The sequence below is a fragment of the Chrysochloris asiatica genome, unplaced genomic scaffold (assembly GCF_000296735.1).
Source record: "Chrysochloris asiatica unplaced genomic scaffold, ChrAsi1.0 scaffold00279, whole genome shotgun sequence".
Lineage (NCBI taxonomy): Eukaryota > Metazoa > Chordata > Mammalia > Afrosoricida > Chrysochloridae > Chrysochloris > Chrysochloris asiatica.
Window position 1 is genome coordinate 1076119 of NW_006408797.1, and position 11260 is coordinate 1087378.

Consider the following 11260-nt stretch of genomic DNA (forward strand, 5'->3'; position numbering starts at 1 on the left):
ATAGTGGTTACGAATCGGGCTGCGAACCTTAAGGCCAGCAGTTCGAAACTACCAGCTGTTCCACGGAAGAAAGATGAGGCGTTCTGCTCCCGTTAAGATTTACAGCCTCGGAAACCCTGTACAGGGTCGCTATGGGTCGGAACCGACTCGACGGCATAGCAACAACAACAACAATATAAAAGGAAAAAAAAAAAACCTTAAGCCACAAAAATCTGACCTGAAACAAATACAATTTGAGCATATTCAAAAGACTAATATAGAACATGGTGCTTGTTAAAGTGTTAATGTTTTATAATATTTCATAGTCGTTAGCTCAAAGATGTAATTTTGAAAAAGGCTTTCTGCTTTTAAGGGGAATAAAACCCAGTCTTTCAATTGTAGAACTAAAATTGCTTGTTGTTGTTAAGAAAAAAATTCGGTAGCATTTTTAGCATTCAAGAAAGCCTTAAAGGTAATGGTGTCAATAATAATCTTTATGAGAAGATGCTGTCAAGTCCAGAGGTCCTTGTACAGGGTCAGAACACACTTTGGTCACTTCAGAAGTCAGGCTCATAGGGTTACCCCATTCACAAATGGCTTTGGAATGCACCCCACCCTCCAAATGAACAATGCTACCCCACAGTAAAGAGAAAAGGAAGTAGGAAAACATAGATACTAGATGTGAAAGACAACACTGACCCGAGCTGCTGGTGGGTAATGGATAGGCACAGCTTTCTTAGAGGGCAATTTATGACAATGGGTTATCAAAATTCTACATCAGGAGACACAGCCTCAGGAAATAATTTTGAATATACAGGGGTATGTACCTGGGAATAGAACCACAGAGCCCCAAAGCAGGGGTTAAACAAATCTGCCCTACAACTACTTTCCATTATACTCTTTGGCTATTTAAAAAGTGATGCTGTCGATGAGTATTTCATATGCAAGGAGGTTAAAATTTAGTGTTAAATGAAACAAGGGCTGTAGTGTATACAGACAGCTTAAATCATATTTTTATCATTTTGAATAGGCAGTAATACCTTCACTTGGTTCAAAAACCAGACAGGATGAAAAAGCACACAGTTGTAAGTTTCCCTCTTTACTCTGTCCCTCCGCTTTCCAGTTCTTTATTTTTCATACAGTAAGAAACTGTTTTTTTGGTATCTATGGTGCTCTGGTAGCGTAGCAGTTACGAATCGGGCTGCTAGCCTCAGGGCCAGCAGTTCGAAACTACCAGCTGTTCCGCGGGAGAAAGATGAGGCGTTCTGCTCCCATAAAGATTTACAGCCTCGGAAACCCTGTACAGGGTTGCTATGGGTTGGAACCGACTCCACGGCACATAACAACAACAACATTGCGACGTATGTATGGATTGAATTGTGTCCCCTAAATATTTGTGTTGTAATTTCTAACCTGGTGTGGCACTGCATGTTAATGTACTGGGCTGCACGGTTGGCATGAACTGAAAGGTTAGCATTTCAAGGGTTACGAATCGGGCTGCGAACCTTAAGGTCAGCGGTTCGAAACTACCAGTCGCTCCGCGGGAGAAAGATGAGGCTTTCTACTCCCATAAAGATTTACACCCTCGGAAACCCTGTACAGGGTCGCTATGGGTCGGAACCGACTCGACGGCACTTAACAACAACAACAGGCCACTCCTCAGGAACTCTATACAGGGTTGCTATGAATTGGAAGCAACTCCATACCTGTAACAACCAGTTGGGAATGAGTTGCCATTTTTGTTATGTTAATGAGACAGGATTAGTGTTGTAGTTATGTCCCATTGAGTAGCTACTGGCTCATAGCAATCCTATGCACAACAGAATGAAACACTGCCCAGTCCCGGGCCAACTTCACAATTGTTGCCATGCTTGAGCCCACTGATTGTGCCACTTTGCTGGTCCATCTCGTTGGGGGTCTTCCTCTTTTTTAAGTTGTGCCCCATCAGCAAATGTAGTTCCTGAGGGCTTTACTCCATTTGCGAAATTCGAGTAGGGTATGTTTTAAGTCATTATCTTTTGAGATATAAAAGAGATTAAACAAACAATAGAGCTAGTGGAGAAGGGAAAAGAGTTACCAAGCCACATAGAGATCACTCAGGAGCAAAAGCTCAAAGGGACAAGGACATTCTTCCAGAAGTGACAGAGAGAGAAAGCCTTCTTCTAGAGCCAGCATCCTGAATTCAGACTTTGAGCCTAATGATAAACTTTAAGCCTCCTAATGATAAACTAAGGAGCTCTGGTAGCATAGTGGTTACAAATCGGGCTGCAAACTGTAAGGTCAGCAGTTCAAAACTACCAGCTGCTCCGCGCGAGAAAGATGAGCCTTTCTGCTCCCATAAATATTTACAGCCTCAGAAACCCTGTTCAGAGTCGCTATGGGTCGGAACTGACTCGACAGCACTTAACAATAACAACAATTATAAACTGTCCGGTTGTTAAATTCTTATTTACGGTATTTCTGTTATAGCAGCACAGATATCTAAGACACACTGCCACAATGTTTTTATGCATATGAAAACATTTATCAATCTGAAGTATTAGTTCTTGGCCCTTTTTATAAAAACAGTATTATACATGCTGTTCCCCAACTTCCTTATTTCAATATGAATATCTAGATCATATTTTTCATTAGCAGTAAACAGAACTTCAATTTTTTAAAATGCTGCAAAATGTTTCATAAGAATGTACAATTAATTTATTAAACTGGTTCTTTAATATCCTGCTGTTACAAATAATGCTACAATAAATAACTGTACATGTGTGATTTTGCATGTGTTACACCTATAAGCTAAAACACCTAGATATAGAATTGTTAGGTCAAAGGTAGATCCAGAGCGATATGATGCCACCAGAAGGGAGAATACAATAAAAGTACAAAATGCTATCTATCTATCTGCCTGAATATGCAGTGAGAGTATCTAGAAGGATACTGACCAAGATACTAATATCAGGTCTTGGTTTCTTTTCTCAGTAATAGGACAATGAAAGTTTTACTCTTTCATCTTTTTTTTTGTTTATTATTTCCCAATTAAGAATTAGGGCATAAGAAAGTTTATTTTTAATTTTCAAAAAAGAGAAAGAGAAAACTTGTTTGGGTTTAAGTGACAATATTCAGTAATAAGCCATGACTTGAAAATGTTGAAAAATTGTATAAAAGATATTTTTATCTCAGACAAGGGAATTAAACTCTAGAAAGATACTTCCAAGGTTACAAAATGCATTCTGCAAATTTCTAATGCTTTGAGCTAAACCAACTTCTCCCACCTCCCATGCGAAAACCACTAGCCATAATTTCCAAAATACTGTAGCTATCTAGTAGTTTCTATTACTACTTAATGAAACAGTAGAAGTTCTGCCCAGCCCCCAGCAGAGGTGTCAAGAGAAGGGAATTACTTGGCAGACACCAGGAGGACTGACTCTATTTAAGCTTGTCACCTGTTTACCATCTAAGAGATTAATGAGGAAACAGATGAGAGGGGATTAGTTGATTAGAAATCCTGAGTTAACATAATGGTGGTGGTGCTGAGGTGCTGTCAAGCTGGTTCTGACTCAGAGCCATCCAGTATAGGGTTTCTGAGGCTATAAACCTTTACGGGAGCAGAAGTGTCAACTTTCTCCCATGGAGCAACTGGGAGACTCGAACTACTGACCTTACAGTTAGCAGCCCAGTGGCTAACCCACTATGCTACCAGGACTCTTTGAATTACAATAAGATTTATTTATTCACAATGGTCTCCTGTGAATAAATAAATTACCGGGGGAGGCCTAGTCCTGCTCCAAGAACACACCAGGAAACACTGGGCATCCTGTCTAGGGGTTTTACTTTTGAGGGAGTGAGCTGGACAAAAAAGCAACTGGAAATCATGCCATAAGAAGAACAAGACAAGAAAGAGGGAAGAAGACTGGAGTGCGGGGCTCATGATAAAGGTCACTAATACATATTTGAGAGGGTGTCATATGCAAAAGACTTGAAATTGATCTGGTGTGACCTAAGGGCTGAACTAGGGACAGGCCTGAAGGTTTACATTCCATCTTCACAAGAATGCATGGGTTTGAGAGTCCAACAGACCTGTGTTCTCTTTCTGGCTTCACCATTCATTTGCTAAGGGACCAGGGAAGGTTGCTAGTAACTCAATCATTCTAAGCCTCAGTTTCCACACTTGTAAAAGGGTATACCAATAGGTATCCAAAGAGACTGGAGAGTATTAAATGATTTAGCAAAAATTAATGTCCTTAACCTAATGCTGGGTACATAGTGGCCCTTAATAAATGGTATTGGCTATTGTTACAGGGAAACAGAATAGACTGGCTCCATTGGACTCCTGGTGTGGCGCTGTAGGATCAGCACTGGACTTCAAACCACAAGGTTGGCAGTTCAAACCCACCAGCTGCTCCTCAGAAACCCTATATAGCTACGAGTTGGAACTGACTTGACGGCACTTAACAACAACAACATAAGAAAAGGGTAACCAAAGGCTCAAAAGTCAAGTTTCCTGTGGGAGTCTGAAAGGGTTTACACATGGCTTCAAGACTCTCTAGGGCCCCTTCTAAATGCCAGATTCCATGATGACGTCTTATTTGTGTGTTATCCAGTTCTAAATTTTGAGACTATGCAACAGAGTCCCAAGGGCAAAATCAGACATGGCAAATGACTCATTAGTCCCAGTCTAGTCACAAATGCCACTTGTTTTAGAATCTACAATTAGGTCTTAAGTGTACTGTTTAGAAAACTGCCCAGAAGATATCCGGAGCAGAGATTTCAGGAGTATAACAATGACTCTTTTTACTCCTTTCACTACTCTTTGGTTTTCACCACCTTTTCAGCTTATTTGACCCACAGAATAGTCCTGTGTGGCAAACAGGAATCACTGTTCCCTTTTTAAAGAAAAGGAACTCAAGGCCCAGAGAGGGGCAAATCTTGCTCAAGATCATGTGGGTACTGAACAACAGAGCTGAGACTAAAGTCTAAGTAGGATGTATTTCATGCTACAATTTGCTTTAAATTAGAAAATGTTACAACAGCAAGGAATTGAGAACAGAGTAAATACAGGGAATTTTTCCAAACAGCACTCACTTTAATTCTGGCAGATTTTTGACACTAGTGGCTATATCTGATGCTTCTGGACACAGTTTCTCCACCAGTTCCAAAGGACCAAAGAAAGATTTATTTTGACCAATGAAACTCTTCTTAACTAAAAAGAGGAAACAAAGTGTTATTCATAAGAACTGGTTGCAGAATTTCTTCAGGGGCCCACAGTCTCTTCAAAATCCAAGTGAAAGCAACAGAGCTCAACTGCTTAACCCTGGTTTAGTCTTGGGGATTGTAGAAGGTCAAGTAATAAATTAGCTCTCCCTTTTCTCTGGCAACAGGGTTTCTCTGCTGTACCAACTATGCGTTAAGTATGTATTGCCCATGAAATAAAATAGGTGTCTCATGAACACCTTGGAAATCCTTCCCCTTTCTTTCTCCTAAACAAACAAAGCCCCAGTTGCTGTGAGTTGATTTTGACACACAGTGACACCTACTGTTGTAGCTGACCTACTCCATAACGTTTTTAAGGCTGTGACCTTTCAGAAGCAGATGGTCAGGCCTTTCATCTGAGGTTCCTCTGGATGGGTTAGAACCATCAACTTTTCGAGTGCTTGACTGTTTGTGCCATACAGAGACTCCTTTTCCCTCCAATTTGACACAAAACCCATGTTGATTTCTTCAAATCATCACTAGCATCTGCTACAATAATCTAATTGGTCTCCTTGTCCCTAATACTGTCATCTTCCAACCCTTATTCTCTACACAGCAGAAAGTTCTTTGGAAATTATGTCAGGTCACATTTCTCCTTTGTTTAAAACCCTCAAAATACACTCAGAAAAAAATCTACCTCCTCACTGTGGTCTGTAGACTGCCATGGTTCAACTTCTCTTATGTCACTGTCTTTCACTCTCTCTCAGCTATCTTAGTTTCTTGGTGTCGTCCTCAAACCAAGGAGCCCTGGTGGTACAATGATTAAGCACTTGGCTGGTAACCAAAAGCTCAGAAATTTGAACCCACCAGTGGAAGAAAGATGTGGCAGTTGGAAACTCTATAGGGCAGTCCTACTCTGTCCTACAGGATCACTGTATGTTGGAATAGACTCGACCACTATGATTTTGGTGAATTTTGGTTTACACAAACCAAGGGTGGTCCTGCTCAAGGACCTCTGCACTTTTCTCTTTTTTTAGGAATGACCTTGTTTCAAGGACTTGTGTGGCAGGCTCCTTCTCTCTGAGTCTCAATTCACATTTCACCTCCCCAGAAAGACCTTCCCTCCCATCCTAGCTTAAAGGTTCCTTCCTTGGTTCTCTACCATTAGCCATTTTGCTTCCATCAATTTACAGCATTTTGAAATCGTCTGTTTCTCCATCTATTGTCTCTTCCTTCAGAATGGCGCTGTCCCATAAGGTAGTCACTAGCCACACGTATACTTGAAATGTGGCCAGTACAATTGAGAAACTACATTGGGATTGTACTGTTAATTGAAAATATTTTAGGACTTAGTGTAAAAAAGAATGTAAAACATTATATTAATACAGTTTTTTTTTTTTTCTTTTTTAATATGGATTATGTGTCAAAATGCTACTTGGATATATGAAGGAACTTCAAAAAGTTTGTGGGAAAATGGAATGAAAAGATAATGGAATTTTTTAACGTTTTATTGTAAATTGAGTGAAGGTTTACAAAGCAGAGCATCAGTTTTACTTCAACAAAGTGTATACTTCTCTTCATCTCGATTTTAACCCCCTCAATGGCACGTCATTTACCCCACTTCCTCACTGGACACATTCTCATTTCCACTCTCCTTCTTCCCTACCCTTCTGAATTGTGTCCTTAGCTAAATCCTGTGATCTCCAATGACTGACAATTCTATGGTGCGTGTACCTCACTAGTGTTGCGGTCCCGCCTATATACCTTGGCTGAAAATTGAGCCACAGGGGTGAGTTCAATTCCAGACCTGAAAGGTGACCAAGGGCTACAGTCTTGGGGCTCCATCAATCTCTATCTGACTAGTAAACCTGGTCTTGTTAATGATTTTGAGTTTTGCTCCATATTTTCTCTCACTCTATCTAGAACCTTCTAAGGTGATCCCTTTTAGAGTAGCTGGTTGTGGTAGCTGGGTACTATCTATCTTTCTGGTCTCAGAATTGTGGAGATGGATATTTATGTGATTAGTCCTTTGACTAATTGTTTTCAGGTTATCTTCAATATTTTATCACTTTTCTTTCCACCAGACAGGGAGAGACCAGTTATACATTACATGGCCGCTTATGAACTTTTAAAATCCCAGTCATTACTCACCAAAGTAGGATGAGGAATATTATGTTTGTGGGCTATGGTATGCCAATTGACCTTGGTGTCCCCTGAGACTATGGTCCTGAGTCTCTAGGCCTAGTAACTCAAGGTGTCTGGCAATATCCAAAAAGTTTTCATAACTTCGTCCCCTGTATGCTTCTCCATATTCATGGATATGTTTGCAACAAAGGTAAATACCCATGTACAAATATTTTCTGCCAACTTTTTACATATTTGTGGGTATATTCTCACTCTCCTTCCCACACCAGTTCAGCCTGTGTACCTATCCATGTATCTATCTGTAGGTCACTATTATTGTGTATATAACAGTATTTTATTTGCCTTTGTTCCCTTTAGCTCTTGCACTCTTCTCCCTGTCTTTCCTTGCCTTCACCATTTTTCTGCCAACCTCCCTTATTGTATACTGCCCGATAATGGAAGTTTTTAAATGAACTTTTTGAAGCCCCCTCATATTGCATTAAATATATTGTTAGCATTAATTTCATCTGCTTTGTACCTTTGAAAAAATGTGGCTACTAGAAAATTTAAAGTTGCACACGTAGCAGAAGTAGCTTGTATGGTTATTTCTATTTGTCAGCGCTGCTTTTCGAAGGCTGAGACCTATCTGCTTTGTACATTGCTGTCATCCCAGCACCCAGAACGGTATTTGGCATCAATGAGTAAATGCTGAACAAACACCTAGCCCATACTTCCACCCTCCCCAGCGTCCCCTCAGCCTCACCTTTCAGCCCGTGTTTGAGGCAGTGCTCCATCACTACAAAAAACTGCTGCAAGGGGGCATGGTCTGCGTCCAGGCTTCGGCCCAGGCTCAGAGCAGACTGGAGCAGAACCTTGATGCTGAGCTTCATCATGTGCATCAGGTTGGCACGCTCCTCCATCATCTGGCACTTGGCAGCTGTGGGGCAAAAGCAGCGGCAGCTTCGTTACGGGACAGCGTGATAGGGGAGAAAAGTAGAGGGAGGGGAATACAGGCTGTTTGGGGCACGGACGTGCCGGTGGGCGGATCACGGGCGTTTGCATTCAACTAACTAGTCACCCATCTCTGTGGAACACAGTCTCACCTAGTCCTCCTGTGGCTAGCTAGGGTCAGAATTGAGCAACCGGATTTCCCCCACTAGAGGCCTCTCGGGTGACTCCGCGCGTTGCTAAGGAAACGACTCTACCAAGACTCATTCCAATTGGCCTCTCTGACAACCCGGTTATTCTTTTTTTGACCAATGCAAGGGTGCAAACCTCAGAAATCCTGCCCCAATTTAGAAGGCATTTGGGGGAAAGTGCACCGCCTCTAATCGTTTCTATTGGACAAATCCACCTCGAGGCCACGCCTACAGATTGTGGGCGCCATTTTATGGTCTCTGCCGGGTAGGCAATTGTTGTTAAGTGCCGATGACTAGGTTCCGACACATAGCAACCCAGTATAGGGTTCCCGGACGAGCTGGTGCCGACCTTACGGTTCAAACCGACTTTGCAGTCCAGTGCATTAACTCACAGTGCCACACCACAACTCCGGTCGGCGACCATAGAAGGCCAGGATGGGGGCGGCTTCCAAAACCTGCTCTTTTGCGAGACCGTCCCCCAGCCAGGCGCTTTCAGGGTAGCATCTGCTCCATAGTTCTAGGGTCGCATTCTCACTGCCACCCACCTTTCCCCAACAATTGTGCCGTGGAGTCGGTCCCGACTCATAGCGACCCTGTACAGGGTTTCCGAACGGGAGCTTTTAGAAAGCCTCATCTTTCTTCCGCGGAACAGCTGGTAGTTTTGAACTGCGGACTTTGAGGTTCGCAGCCCAATTCGTAACCACTATGCTACCAGAGCTCCTTAATTAGCATTATGCAATTCAATTCCATTAGTCTTGTCGCTGTGTTTCAAGAGTAAAGTCTACAATCAATATTGGATACCCACGACAAGCACTTATTAAACATTCCCTCAAGCCCAGGATGCTGTCATTCTAGAAATGAAGGATTTCCACTACAAACGAATCCCAGGTGTGAAGCGGGAACCCTCCCTGGGGGGTCTGGTGCGCCTTTCTTCCCAGCTGCACCAACTTTGAATCTAAACTACTGGATGCCAATTAGATGGATGTTGTTTTAGTTTGCAGTTATCTGATGACTACGAAGTTCTGGTGTGGTGCTGTGGGGTCAAGCACAGGACGGCGGTTCAAACTCACCAGCCACTCTTGGAAACCCTACTGGGTCGCTATGAGTCAGAACTGACTCAATGACACTTGAACAGCAAAATTTATGTTGTTAGGATTTGGAAGCTGTAAATCTTTCTGGGAGCAGAAAGTCACCCAGAGTGGATGATGGGTTTGAACTGCTGCCCTTGGGGTTAACAGTTCCGTGCTTATCCTACAGAGCCATCAGCACTTCTTAACCTGCTTGTTGTTGTTGTTAAGTGCCGTCGAGTCAGTTCCGACCCATAGCGACCCTGTACAGGGTTTCCGAGGGTGTAAATCTTTACGGGAGTAGAAAGCCTCATCTTTCTCCCGCGGAACAGCTGGTAGTTTCGAACCGCTAACCTTAAGGTTCGCAGCCCGATTCGTAACCACTACGCTACCAGAGCTCCTGCTTAGTGTCTTCTTTTTCTTCTATGAATTGCCTGTTAAATCTCTTGGCCACTTTCTTGTAGAATTGTTTGCCTTTGTCTTATTGATCCGTTGCTTCTTTTTAAATACCATCGAATTGGTTCTGACTCAGTGACCCTATGTCGTGTTTCCAAGGAACAACTGGTGGGTTTGAACTGCCAACCTTGTGTTTCGAAGTCCTGTGCTGATGCTTAAGCGCCACACTACTTGTTTGATTTCATGGGGATTACTTAATGGCACTTATGGTGCTGTACACGTAGATCTGGTAACGTAGTGGTTACGAATCGGGCTGCGAGCCGCAAGGTCAGTAGTTCGAAACTACCAGCTGTTTTGCAGGAGAAAGAAGAGGCTTTCTGGTCCCGTAAAGATTTACAGCCTCGGAAACCCTGTGCAGGGTCGCTGTGAGTTGGAACCGACTCCACGGCACATAACCGCCACCACCATGGTGCTGTACTGGAGTCCTGGTGTGGCGCTTGTGCGCTAATACGTTAGACTGCAAAGTTGTTTGAACTGCAAGGTTGGTGGTTCAAGCTCACCAGCTGATCCTTGGAAACCTATACACGGGTTGCTATGGGTCGGAATCGACTCGATGGCACTTAACAACAAATGGTGCTGTACTAGGAATCGTGGTGTGGTGCTGTGGGTTAATGCGCTGGACTGCAAACTTGTTTTGAACCATAAGGTCAGCAGTTCAAGCTCACCAGCTGCTCCTTAGAAACCCTATGCAAGGTCGCTATGGATTGGAACTGACTTAATGGCATTTAACAACACAACAACAATTGATAAGCACTGGACCACAAGTCTGCTTGAATTGCAAGGTCGGTGGTTCAAATTTACCAGCTGCTCCTCAGAAATCCTACATAAGTCAGAACCAACCTGATGGCACTTAACACCAACAACACCAAAAACGGTCCTAGTGTGGCACTGTAGGATAAGCACTGGACTGCAAGGTCTGTTTGAACAGCTAGGTGGCTGTTCAAACCCACCAGCCGCTCTTTGGAAACTCTATACAGAGTTGCTATGAGGCGGAACAGACTTGACGGCACTTAGTAACAACAATAAATAGTTAAGAAGGGCATAGTATATATATGTGAAATCTAAAATAATAACATTGTGACTGAATCTGCAATAAAGGCATTCAGTAAATTTTTGAGATAACCTGGGTTAAAAATTCTAAATTCTGCAAAACCCAACAAGTTATGGGGAGAGCTTCTGCACAAGGAAAAATGATTGAAACATTTCATTATGACTGTGGATAGGGAAATGTAGGTTAATTGAATGAGAGTGGTATAAATATTTTTACATTTTAAAATCTGTACAAACTGATAATTCATATATATATATATA

General features: G+C 42.5%; 1 protein-coding gene across 1 annotated transcript in view; it reads right to left on the reverse strand.

Annotated features, from left to right (window-relative positions):
- RUFY1 (RUN and FYVE domain containing 1) overlaps positions 1-11260 on the reverse strand; it is a 107251-nt gene that overhangs the window by 81059 nt on the left and 14932 nt on the right. Inside the window, exons 2-3 of the mRNA XM_006874453.1 lie at positions 8051-8224; positions 5056-5173 (exon numbers count right to left, since the gene is read on the reverse strand). Coding sequence (XP_006874515.1) covers positions 5056-5173; positions 8051-8224 — 292 coding nt within the window. The remainder of the gene's footprint in view (positions 1-5055; positions 5174-8050; positions 8225-11260) is intronic.